This window comes from Leuresthes tenuis, unplaced genomic scaffold (assembly GCF_036924035.1).
Source record: "Leuresthes tenuis unplaced genomic scaffold, fLeuTen1.0.hap1 SCAF_5, whole genome shotgun sequence".
Classification (NCBI taxonomy): domain Eukaryota; kingdom Metazoa; phylum Chordata; class Actinopteri; order Atheriniformes; family Atherinopsidae; genus Leuresthes; species Leuresthes tenuis.
Window position 1 is genome coordinate 20462663 of NW_027325359.1, and position 13751 is coordinate 20476413.

General features: G+C 38.3%; 1 protein-coding gene across 5 annotated transcripts in view; it reads left to right on the forward strand.

Annotated features, from left to right (window-relative positions):
- The first annotated feature begins 888 nt into the window (after positions 1-888).
- The window catches only part of LOC140307517 (suppressor of tumorigenicity 7 protein homolog), a 58148-nt gene continuing 45285 nt past the window's right edge, over positions 889-13751 (forward strand). For 4 of the 5 annotated variants that reach the window (XM_072386442.1, XM_072386443.1, XM_072386445.1 and 1 more), the window contains exons 1-2: positions 889-1000; positions 10516-10551. In XM_072386442.1, the coding sequence (XP_072242543.1) occupies positions 10530-10551 (22 nt within the window). In that variant the 5' untranslated portion in view covers positions 889-1000; positions 10516-10529. The remainder of the gene's footprint in view (positions 1001-10515; positions 10552-13751) is intronic. The other variant, XM_072386446.1, reaches the window with a different exon arrangement.

The window sequence follows — 13751 nt, forward strand, 5'->3', positions numbered from 1 at the left end:
ATAATCTGTAGTACATACTTTGATATTGGGATGTTATGCAGTCATTCGCTTCACTGGAGGACATCAACAATGAAACTAAAGCATTGCCTTTTTATGAGCCAGTCCTTTTTCCATCAATGAGGATCACTTTCACACCTTGACTGTTTGATTTAGTTTAACTCATATATTCATTTTAAGCCTGCTCAAATTAGTTGTTTGTCATTTTAAAGAAAAAAAATCTATTTATTGTTTAAACCTGCCAAATGTGTATGTTTATATCTGAAAGTTAATGCTGATCCGTGTTTTCAAGGCTAAGATTCACCTTGTGGGGTTCTTGCAAAAATCAGGATGATATTTTAAAGGCATCACAGTAGATTTTTTTTTGTCAGATTTAGGTGACTAAATAGTTTCTGGTATTATAAACCTAAAACATTAAACTTCAGAATCATGTTAGGCTGTTTCTAAAGTCAAAGTAAACATGAAATTACTATAATCCTAGAAAATTATATAACATTCAATTTAAAAAAGTAAATATAAAATGTTACATTAACTGCACGGAATATAAAATATTTGGTTGTCTTTTTTGAACACTTAAAATTTAAGTTCTCAAACCAGTGTCACTCAGAACTTTATTCTATTATTACATTTCTAAAGAAACTTTATCATGAACGAAGTTTTTTTTTTTTACAGTTAAACGTTAAATTTGACAGTTGACCACTACTTATTATCCTATTTAGTGCATGGTTAATCGATGCCGTTTATTAAAAGCTGTATTTATTTTAACATTGTTGTTCGTTGAACTTTGAGATACAGGCAAATTAGCGACACCTCAAGACGGAGGAGGCTAATTAGCCAGTTTAGCAAGCCGGTGGCTAACTGGCAGCTGTTAGCTCACGTTAGCCATGTAGCTCAGTTTGCAGACACGTATACACACAGTGTAGACACATGTTGGAAGTTGCGGTGGAAGAAATGCTTGCTACGAATAAGGAATTCATAGGCTTCCCCACATACACAAATTAAGGTAAACTCTCACACGTATATACCTTAATATCTCCCCTAACTGTGCCATTCACTTTGCTTCATCTTTTCCGCTTTTTCAAGTTTTCATGTTTTGCAAACAGTAACCAGCTCATGTTAGCAGTTAGCTAGCGGGGTAAGTGGCTACCATATAGGATAGGATAGTGGACATCCTTTTACTTGGCAAATTTTAAATGCATGTTAGAACATCAATAGGGTGTTTGTAGCAACCGTTTAATTAGTGTTCCTTGCCAGGCACGAGAAACCAAGTCAAGCCAGAAGAGCGCTGCATTGTTTTTGATAGTTTCCATCATGAGTCAGTGGAGTATCTCTTATCTGTTACTCTAAAAGATTCAGTGTCAAATGTATGCTATTATTTAATGTTACTGTCTGACTCTTTTTCTTTTCTATCTAAGGCAAACGCAGGAAGATACTTAAACCAAACTCAGTTTTAGTGTCATAAAAATGAAACTAACTAACATGGACTCCACATTTACCATTGCCCGTTAGTCTTGTTGACCCTTTAATGTTTAATATTATGTACTGGTCAATCAACGCCGGCTCAGTGGTCTTGTTGGCATTATTAGCCTCCTCGCGCTCACAGCAGCCAGTGATGAGTCTCCTGTGACTTTGTGCTGAGCAGCAGATGGAAGAATGTGGTCTTTCAGAAAGCCAGCTGGCTGAAGCAAGAGAGCCTGTAGGCACATATTGGCTGTTTTAGAAGTTATACAGTCCTCTGTGTGCGCGTGTGTGTTTGAGTGAGTGAGAACTGAACAGCCAGGACCAAAATACATGGGCCCTAGAAGTTTATCTGACAAGTAAAATGTGGCGTGTCTGCTGCTGACTGAGAAGTGAGGTGTTAATGCTACTGCCTTCTGAACTGGCTTGCTAACAAAGCCCAGTCCTATTTGATAAATCTGGAAAGATGGAAGATGATTTGTATTATTTTTAGTTATTAGAGTCATACAGAATATGTCATATTAGTTGCAATGAATGTCATATTAGCCATTGCCTCATGACAATCAGACTTCTATGTGGAGCAAATAGTTAGCATTGCCTAATGGAACTATGGGAAAATAATCAAACAAGTAACTTCTCCTTTGCTTTTTGGCTGAAAATGTTGTTGCCTTGAATCCAGACCCCCACCATTGTGCTTGTGGTGTCTGATAACCCTTGCAGTCTTGAACTGCCAACGCAACCAGACAGGATCTAAAGTCACCTTCTGCTTACTGGCAGATAAGCATAAAATAACAGATAACTGAGAAGACTGACAGACAAGCACACTTTCACATAGCGAGGTGCTGCCCCAGGTGGAGTTTTCTCTTAACAGGTCTTTAGTTTGTAAGTCCCCATTTTGACACTTTGCACAACCTTCTCAGAATTGAGTTGTCAAATGTGAGTTTTTGTTCATATCTTAACTGTGTGATTATTAGGTAGAGAAGGATGGACAGAAATTCATTATTAGAGATTATTTGTATTCAGTGGTGGCATGAGAGCAAAAAAGGATTTTGTTGTGCGCATTTTCAACATGGCCTCACCTTATCAGATTTGACTAATGGCAGTCTCCCTCTGCTGTTGATATGATTCTTTTTAGTGGTTTGTTAGATGGAACTGAGAGTCCACAATTATTTTGTGCCCTGACTGACCTGATGATACAGACTTGAACTGAGCATCAAGTTGAAATTGAGATGATTTTTTTTTTTTGCAGTCTGTCACAAAGAATTGCTCTTGAGAGGAATTTAATGCAGTCACACTGAAATAGATGTAAAACTAAATATCACTATCCTATTTACAATACATTTTCTATTTTACACATGGAGATGACCAAAACTATTGTGTGGTATTGATGACGTACTTCAACTTCTACTTCCTCATTAGCACTACTTTATATAGCCGTTTCTTTTAAGTTCCCCTTCTCCCCCATGCTTGAGAAATTTCTAAAATCTTTAAACTTTAAAACTGTTAAGCAGATTACCTTAACCTCTTTTTTTTAAAGCCCTTTTTTTTTTTTTGTTAAAGCTCTAGATATTCTTGGAGAAAATTAACATTGCTGAACCTTTTGTTTAATAAGATATTATGCACCATTTACATGCATAATAGGATCTTAGATATACTAATCTAGCAACAGCATATTACTGAAACATGGTAAGTGAACTATAAATCATTTATTTATTAATAATCATACAGATAAAATGCACCACTTTTGTCCACACTGGCTCAACAGATGTTTTAGTTTAGACTGGCTTGCACAAACGCATCAGTGGTTTGCACCTCATTATGTGTTCATTAGAAATTGCTTAAGAAATTGTGTAAGTGATCAACTGTGCATAAGTGGGTATCGCTAAACTTGGTAGAAAGGTGTTTTTGCTGAATAAGATTGGTCGAGGGCATCAGCATTTTGATGCACAGTGATGTGATTGAAAGTGTCAGCATAAAGGAGAGACTTGAACACGGTACCACTTTATGGTATAAAAAAGTGCTGACACTGAGTTAATGTCTTGTTTGTTATACTGTTGGGCTGATTGCTTGATAGTCGACATTTGGGTTCATACACATTCATGGATCTTTTTTCCATGCTTCTTACTCTGTGGAGAATTAATTCATGAAACAGAATTTTAGATTATTTTTTCTTTTCTTTTCTGAATGCAGTATAATGCAAATAAAAGGTTCCAAGTTTGTCAGCCTGGGCAATGAAGCGTCTAGACCAAACAAGGCCCACAACTCTCAGAGCAAGAAGCATCGCATAGTATTACATGAGTTAGTAAGATGCACATTTTCTTTAGGTGTCTTATTGCAGTGAGATAATTGACACTTCTATGCATCACACAAAAAAACTGACTTAAATATTACTTTCCAATTTATACTCGAGCTGCAGAGGAATGGTGTGGGATTTTGTATCCTGAAGAATATCAAGAAACCCAGAAGTAGCTGAGTGACATGATGCATGCAGGCACAGCACACATTCACCACAAAGCCAGATCAGACTGGTCAGAAACCTTTTTTTAGAACGTGTGCAGCGTGCTGGTAATGTGATCTGAGCTAGAAATGTTTGCTCTACCTTTGATGGATCAGACTGCCCTGCCTTGCTGAGTCCCCTTTCTGTGATACCCACTGAGAACATCTATATGAGTAAGCTTTGATCATGCTTTAGACTTTAGCACCTTGAAGTATCCAAAGAGGTTATTCAAGGCAAACACTCCAAACCCTCACAGCTGGCTTTCTAATATCTGACCCACCATGCCTGTGATTGCTTGGCGAAGAGGGAAGGGTCATGGCTGCTATAAATGCCACCTGACAGTAGAAAAATGGCAAGGATATTCTACAGGTGAAGTAGTTATGTGAATCCAAGTGAAATCCACAATCAAGTATTCACTCATCTCACAAAATCTTAAACAGTTCTAAAGATTGGGTAAATCAGAAGAGGCTTAGAGTCTTAGAAGCTCCTTAGGATTCATCTTTAAGCTTGGGTGAAGTTAAGTCATCAACAGTGCAGCAAGGGCCGTAGGGAACAGTCTTTAGTGTTGTTGGTAAGCACAGTTGGGTTGAACTATGGTTATAGCTTAATTAGGCCATTTAATTGGATCCACCTTGTCCTAGTATGCATACATAGGACTCAGTAGCAAAATAAAGTTATCGACTAAAGTATGTCTATAAGAGAAAATGTTCAAGACTTTCTGCTGCTTCTAATGTTGTCTTTAAGTTACTCAAATGAGGATTTTGCCAAATGATACTGCAGTTATAAAATCAGGATTTTATTAGAGCAGAGTGACGGTCTGGAAGTACTTAAGGCGACCACAGATGGTTTTATTTGGCTGCTTTTCAGTCACAGTTTCTGGTGACTGGTTTAGCCATCTGACAAAAGTACCAGAAACATATGTGAAGGAGAGCAGCTTTATTGTGAAATCAGCTGTGTTAATACAGACTTATGCTGTACTTTGAAGCATGTGCTTAACCCCAAGGCCCATTTGAGTCTTGTTGATCAACTAGACTCAGAGTGAGTCTAACCCAAACAGCACTTAGTCAGGTTTTGAGAAGCTTGATTTTGTGCAATTTCAGTCCGACTAACATATTTAGATGCATTTTAAAAGTCTGGTTTTGGTCGAAGTAACACAATATTTTTTTTCATAGTGGCAGCTAGACATGCTTATTGCCATCTGAATGTGTTTACTTTTGAGGTAAATAGAAAGACCAGCTCTTTTGTTGTCAAACTGAAATACTAGTGAAATAAAGTAATTCATAAAATTGAACTGCCTATTAGTAAAATATCATACAGATCAAACCTCTAAAAAATTGTTACCTGTGTACATGGGGTGGCAATCTTTGTGAGAAACTTGGCTAAATCAATAAAAGCATGTTTTATCAGACACAATTGATCACACACAACTGAGTGTTAGCCCCAGTAACTAAATAAATTGACTACAGTGGTTGACTACATACCAAATAGATTAGTTCACCAGACAAGGCTAACAGCTGCAGTAAAAGGGTGCTTACATGAGGCTCGTGGTTGTTTCTCCACCCTCTGTACCCCATCTCGTCTTCCTACTTTACATACAAACACAGTTTGATGAATGGTGCGTCCAGTGACCTGTATTTAAAAGCAGGCAATATTTGAATGCCTGCACTTATTTAAATCTATGCAAACTGCACTCATCTGGTATGTTTTTTTTTAAGTTGTCTTTTGCTAAGGAGTAGTTATCTTAGGAATAGATTACATTTTCCAGTTTAATTTACAGTTTAATTTTGATCTATATATACAATCTGATTAGACCTTTTTTATGCACCTCGTGTAATGTGTCAGTTCTATTTCAAACATCTCTGGTATTACATGTGAGTCTTTGTGTAGGAATTTTTTTTTGTCTCAATGGAAATTCTGCCACTCTTAGTCCAGAAGAGTGAACTTCAGGCTCCCTGTAGTTGATCCTGTATCCAGCAAAATGCTCTATTATATTTCATTAATACATTATGAGTTTTGTGGCACAAATTTACACTATGTTGTTCACAGTGCTCCAGAAACTAGATGCATAATAGTACTATATGAGTATATAGACAGGTGATAAGTTAAAAGAAAAACCCCTGCCATGGTTTGGATCCACTTGTGTCCAATACAAAGTTTTTTGGAGTGATCACATTTATCCTACGATGACACATTTCCAACCTATCGGATATGGTGTCACCCAGGGTAACATTACCCTATCTGTTAAGCAGAAAGGGTCTGTGAAATGTTTTAAAAAAATATGAATAATATGAATCATATGCAATGGCTCAAAGAATTACCAAGCTCAGTCTGGAAGATGTTGCATTTCCCAGCTGTGACCAATAAAGGTAATGCTCTGCAGACTTAAAACTGAAATTCCCAGCAACAAAATTGATCAATGACCTTACTTAAAGCCTTGTAAGACATAAGAATAACACCACATGAACATGTTAAGCAATACTAGAGAAGTTTGTGAAGTTTAAAACTTGGTGCTTTTGACCAATTTTCAAGTATACTGACCTTTGTTTGGCACCTTCCTGGGGCCGGACACTGCCCTTGAGTGCATGGAGGCTGTGACACTGCAGTGTCCGACTTTAGTTTCCACGTCTGCAGCACCCTGTTTTGATGTACAGTTGCTTGACATCTTGTTGGGCTGTTCGTGGTCTCTTCTCCATGACAACAAATTAATGTGTATGTCTGTATACTTGGAGGACTCACAAGTAGTTTGTTTTTATGACAGAGTGTAATATAACACAACTGTGCAGGGAGCTGAAGTGCAAAAAAATGGCCAAATTCTCTAGTAATTCTTAAACCACGTGAAAAGGTTCATTTATTTATTTATTTTTGGGGGGGGGGGGGCTCCGTAGTTTAAGCCCAGTAAAAGTTTTAAAATAAAAGGCTGACTAGTTTTCTTGATCTGATATCAGAGGTTGAGCAATAAGAGCTCTGGGAGGGTGGGAAACCTGAATTTCCCATTTTGTCCAGTTGGTGTCAGCAATGGCGGTCGCCATGTTCGTTTTTCAGTTTGTGTGGCTGAACTGTATCCAATTAAGGTAGTTGAATCCTTGCCACCTCTTTCTTTTAAGGATTGATTCCTTTTGGTGGTGGTAAATTGAGGTGGTGGGTGATGTTAAATGCTGTATCTGACCAAAAGTAAATGTGTTTCTGGGTTGGTGGGTTTTTGACTCTTGCAGAAATATTGCTGAGACATCAGCCAATATTTATAAGATGCCAGTTTCTTTCTATATTCAATGAGATTTAAACCGGGAGAAGAAAACAAACAAATCTAAACATTGTGTTTGGTTTTTGATGGTCCTTTTGTATATCATGCTTCAGTAGACACTTTTGTATCAGCATCAAGTCTGCCCTGGGGTACTTCAGCTAAACCTTCCATAATAGCCTGTCCTCCTCCTCTGTAATGCTTCTCCTAATATTTCCTCTTACTGGAGGATGGCCACACTCCTTTCGTGCTTATTTTTAGTTGCTTAGCAACCAGTAAGAGATGCTTTTTTGGTGTGGTACTTTGTGAGGGAAGCGGGGGTGGGGTGAGGTGTGCATTGTTCAGGAATAGAATACAGTTCCATAGAAGAAAGGCGATGACGGCCGCAGTTTTTAGCAAAGCATTTGTTGAAGGACAGTATTGTTCCATCACTCAGTATCTTACTCATTTAGTGCCCCCCCCCCCCCCCGCCAATTCAGTGGGATTTCATCGATGTTGTGGCAATAGGTTTACATCCCTATGGCCTTCATAGAACCTTGCCCAGATGCCAGTAAGCAATTGGCCAAGTGTGACTCAAACTTCCCTTTGATTTTAAAAAGGAGATTGAATTTGCTAATGACATATTCATATTCATAATTCTGGTGTGGCCTGAGCAGCACATCAGTAGTAGCAGCTCCTGTGCTCAAGATGCACTTGTGCTCTTGTTGCCCATGTAAAATGTAGAAAAATTAATTAATAAAAGTTAAAGTGTAAAAGAATTAAAGCTTAAAGCTTTAAACTCTCATGTTATGTCCCAGTGTTGCATGAATAAAGCTACGCTGTGGGCTGATATGGAATAGTTGGATATCACTTCTTTCAACAGCACATGAAATGGACAACTTTCCGAGATGCTTGATTTTCTCTCTGTCGCATTTCATGAAGTATCTTCTTTTTTTTTTTAAGTTATTTTAGGATATGTGAAAATTTGTCTGACAGTTATGGAAGATACTTGATTCTGCTGTCAAAAAAGACCCACCAAAGGTGAATGGTGTTCTCGCTTCTGAATGGGGAAACATTGTGTTTAGCCAGAAGCCTGGTTAGTTTATTTGGTTACGAAATTAGGTTACCTCTGATGAAGGCTTATGTTGAAACTCTGTGTTGCCAAGTGTTATGTTTTCAAATGTTTGAATTAGATTAATTCAAACAGCCATGTGCACTGTTTATTTAATCTGTCCTAAGTGAAGTTTGTGATGTTTTAGCAGAAGCTACATTGACGGGTATACGGTTGTTATACTTGTTTGTTCTGTTTTTTTAATTTTTAGTTGCTAGAAATCGGCAATCAGTTAATTGTTTGTTTGATAAATTTAAAAACTGATTGGACATTTTACAAATTATTGTATCAGAAGTAATTTAATTCAGATCGAGGCTGATGTCAAACATAAACATAGAAAACCTTGTGCCTCTGCCTATTAACTGGCTTAACCGTTATTCTCTAATACACATAACAGGTCAGTGTAAGATGCAGACACCTAGATGTTGAATTAGTTCAACCTAAAATTTGAGTCGGCTCTGCAAAATACATGTTGCCATATTTATTTATTTTTTTGCGGTGTGCAACAGGAATAGAGTGGGGATGCCCTGCGCTTGAAGGACAAAGACATGAGGAGACAAGGAGGAGTGTATGAGACAAAAGAACCACACATGCATCTCTGTTTAGCAGCTGAGTTGAACCACGTTTCATCTCATACATGGTGGAGACAAGAGAACCTCCAGCTCACTGCCCATCTTTTCATTTAGGTTAGCAGACTGTGTTCATTTTCTCTGGCACAGGTGTAACATTTTCATGCATTTCATAGTTTCATACCATAATTTTCATCAAAGTTCCTATATCCTATATCCATCAATAATAGGACCTATCATTGCAAAGGGTTCAACACAAGCACAAGATGCAGCTTGAAGGAGGCAGACAGATTAGAATTTAGGGACTTTTTGGATTTTTTTGTTGTAGATTTCTGTGTTTACATTTGAAACAAATGCCATAAATTTTCATTTCACTTTCATTTGCAGTTGTTTTTAATTTGTACCACTGTTGAATGCAAGTACCATTGTGTCACTCCCTCGATCCAGATGAAGGAATCTCTGGACCACCACAGGGGTTCACATGCTGACATATTTCCCACTGATACTAGAACATATTTAAATTGCACAGTATGATGTAGTTTTATATGTATGAGTTAAAATAAGATTTTCATTGTTTAGTCACTGTAAAACAATGACAGCAAACTTTAAAAAATGCTACAAAAGAACAAGTTTAGATGAGAAAATGTGACAATGACCGCATATTTTGATTGATTTATGACGTTTCAATTTGTCAAACAGACTACAGTCCCATGCCCCCTCACAGCTTCTTGCAGGGAAGACATGACAGTAAGGGGGGCGAACAGACATACATGCCCCTCCTCATTGTCATGCCTTCCTTATCCCCCTTTTCTCTTTTTTTTCCATGTCCCCTCTTTTATCACATTTGCTTTCTCTTATTCTCTCGTGTTTTGTTTTGTTCTTTTTTCTTGCCTTTTTCTTCCATTTCTTTGCCAGTTTTGCTCTTGCCTCTTGCACCCCCTCTTTCTCCAGCTCCCCTTTCTATTTTCTCATGTTTCCCCTTTTCTTCCCCTTCTTCCTCCTTGCCTCCTTCCCTCTCTTCATCAAGCAGCAGTCAGTCTTTTTACAGCTCTCTCTCGCTCCCCCCTGACGTCACTCACTGCTTGTATAGCTATTGTCTTATAGCAGTTGCAGAGGCAGCAGCTCATTTCCAGATTTTTTGTTTTTCACTCCCCCATTCCTCTCCTCAGCCCAGGAAGGACTCCCTCTCCCCCCTTCTCTCTCTGTTTTCATTAGTAAATTTTACAGTAGAATGAGAAGTGAGGGAGTGACAGCGGAGAAGATGAGAAGGAGGATACAGACTGCAGAAAGCCGAGAGATGCAGTAGCTAGCCACAGCCACATCTCCCTGTCTGGATTTGTACACATTTTGCCATTACTGTGAAGGATTTCTGCTTATTTTTTTATTTTGATTTAGTTATTGAAATAGCTGTCCAGAAGGCCTCCTGTCTTTGGCAGCTGGACTCGCTGAGCATTTGTATGTGCTTCGAGGATCTTTGAAAGCAGCAGCAGATAGCGGAGCCAGGGCATCTGGCTGTCTGGGAGGCAGCGACGGCCGGCTGGCTACATTGTGTTGCTTTGATGACCCCCGCTGTGTAGCTGCCTGCTCATCAACCTCCCCTCTGTCTCTCTCTCCCCCTTTCTCTCTCCTCTCCTTCCTTCTCCTCCTCCTTCTCTCTCCATCACAGCTCCTGGCCCAGCCATGTTCGGCACAGAGTCCTCATGTAAGTATCACCAACCATCCTCCCGTCTCCACTGTGTTTGTATTGTGTTTGTCTACCTTTAAATGTATATGAATGTTTTCGCTGAGAGAAAGGAGGAAAGGAAATTGCTTGATTTCCTCTTTTCCCCCCATCTCTCCCCTCCGTTTATTTTATTTTCTTCCTGTTTTGCCTCCATGGTTGCTGATGGCAGAATGCATGGGGAGAAATCTGGGATGTACCATTTTAGCACGGAGGGTTGGCACTATAAGCTAGCTGGTTATGCTGAGCTTACTGCCTGCCTTGCGTTCTCTCACTCTCAGTGTTACTATGTCTCTGTGTGTGCATATGCAATCCCCTCGTATCTGTATGTATTTTCCAAAATTCTTGAGTGTTTGCAATTTGGTTGAATGCAAGTGTATCTTTGTGCATGTTCACGTTTATGAGAGTGAGCGTGTCAGAAGATGGATGCTTTTGGCAGCATAGCATCGTTTTCAGAAGCATCAGCCTCTTGTGTATTCTTTTTCTGGCTCAGTCAGATTGCTGTACAGTGTGAGCCTTGTATTTCCTGTCTCAGATTCTTCTCAAGCTAAAGTACACTACTACTGTGTATGTGTGCACGCGTTTGTCTTTAACGGACATATACAGCCCTTGACCTCCATCAGAACAGAAGTCTGTGTTGGTCTGGATGTAAGCTGATTTCTTCAGCCGACTTCCTCACTCCTCCGCCCCAGCCTCACATGAAACCTCTTATTTTGATCAATACCACGATGGCTCACTTCACTACCTGCTCAATGTTTCAAGGAATTCTGGGCTGATGTAATTGATTATGTCATGGTTGCACAGTGGGAGCCACGAGTAACTTACTTTGTTTTTACATCAGATCAGAGCTTGCACGCACCCCGGCAACAGCACAAACTGTGGTGTGTTAGTATTCTGGCTGTCAGCGTGTCAGTGTATACAGCTGCATGGAGGACACTTTGGAGTGTTTGCAGTATAGTATTCACATCTCAGTAACGCCTCTCTGAGGTTATCCCATCTTCTGCTCTGAGATTGTGAGTTCTTGTCAGAATGAAGGGTTCATGTAGCTTTTTGTTTCCAGCATTCTGGTCCTGTGTTTGGATTTTGAATGGTTTGGACCTTTTTACCGAGCACTAAGTGCATCTTTAATAGACCGCCATCAAATGTTTAGATCTTTTCGTGAAACGTTTAGTGAGGAACTTTTATGTGACAACAAGAACGGGTTTTTATTTTCTTCTGAACTCTGACAAAATATGTGCAAGGTGTGTTCTGTGCTAATCTGTCATTTTGAACTTGTTCATATGTTTAAAAGTTCTGTTTTAGCTGATACTTGCTTTTAAGAAAAAAATATATATATATTTGATGTAAAATTAGATACAATGGAATAAAAAAAATTTTTTTTAAAAAGAACAAGTTGAACACTGTAGGATGAGGTCAGTTGCTACCCATATCAGTATATTATTTTGTTAGTGCTATGTTTAAACTGGATCCCACTCTCACTGCTACCTGCACCATTATTAAATGTTTGGTTTTGTCAAATTTAAGCAGTGTCTTCATTATGAATGGCTTTGTACAAATTCATTCATATCTTGGAGATCACCCCTTAAGTAAGCACAGAGGGAATGGGGTGAAATTATTTATTCAACTCTGATGGTTTAAGTAATAAAACTAGATGCCTTTTTATCCACTTAGAAGTCAGTTGAGCCCCTTTTATATATATATTTTTCCATTGGCATAGCTTTGTTAGCTAAAGACTAGGCTTGAGGTATGTTTTCAAAGAGCCAGTCTTTCTACACAAAATTGATTTAATAAGTTTTTCTTTGTGACGCTGTTTTTTTTATTTTTTTTTATTTGACCCATGTTTATGCCTATTTCAGAAAGTGAAACATTGTGGTCATGTGAATATTGTAGTGCACTGGATGGAAATGATTTTGATTGTTTTTAAGAAATAGTTTTTGTTTCGCGTATTTAGGTCCGCCAATATCTGACAGGCTTCTGAGAAGACTTTCTCTCTGTGCAGAGAACACTAAACCGTCACTGCAGAACTGTCTGTTTTATTAATGCTTAACGTACTTATACTTTTTTGATTATACAAATCTGCTCTCAAGTAGATCCAGCAGTCGAGAAGCACATGCACTTAACAGGAAGTCTAATTCCAGACTGGATTTTTCACACTTTCCCGTCTTTTCAGTTTCAGTCTAAATCGCTGTAGATGATAGAATCATCGATAGAGCAATATAAATTATTTTATATATACAGTGGGTACCATAAGCGTTTTGGCAGTTTTTTTTCTTTTGCTTGTGTTCACTACAACAAGGGATTTGCAATAAAGCAATCATTATGTGACTGAAGTGTAAATTTTAGCTTTGATTAAAGGGCTTCAATAAAATTTTAGAGGAATTACAACCAAAAGTAATCAGACTTACCAACTTTTTTCTAATTTAAGATTTTTTTTTGTTTTTTTTTTAATACTTGGATGCAAATCCTTTGGAGTCTAAGTTTGGAATCTGCTGACACCACCAATTAGACTTCTGTTTCTGTTTGCGCCTTTCTGCCGTCAGTTTATCTTCAGTTAGTGAAAAGCAGCTTCTTTATGACTTTAGATCACATGACTTTAGGTCTGGAAACTTTTTGTCATGAGACCTTTTATTCCATCTCTATACTGTCCTGTTCTTGTCATCTAGTACAAGTTGATCTTGACTTAATATCCTGTTCCTGAACTTAGAAATTCTAGTCTGACCCATTTGTTCTTCAGTGTTGGTAGGTGTTTGCATCTTGAGATAAACCCTCTGGATTAACATTCATGAGGGGAGTTTTTGACAATGATATGCCTACCTTGAGTGTTTGAGAATTGGATAAAAGGGTGTTTTCTTCACTCAGAAAAGAATTCTGTTATTGTCAATTGTAGTTGTCTGAAAAGAATTACTGTTTGCAGTCTATTTTCAGACTGTCTTTGGAGGGAAAAATTCTAAGACAAGCTTTTTTCCACCTCTGGGCAGCATTCATCATTGTAAGGCAGTTATTAGGTGTGTGCAGAATTGCTTTCTGTCACCAAAGTGGGTTTGACTTTGTTGCTCTGTTCTAATAATGGGCAGGTGGTAGTGGAAGTAAAACTCAAGGTAAATCAATCAAAACTTGTTTTTATTCGTATAGCATTTGCAACAGAGACAAACAAATGTACTACTTACTCATAAAAAACACTG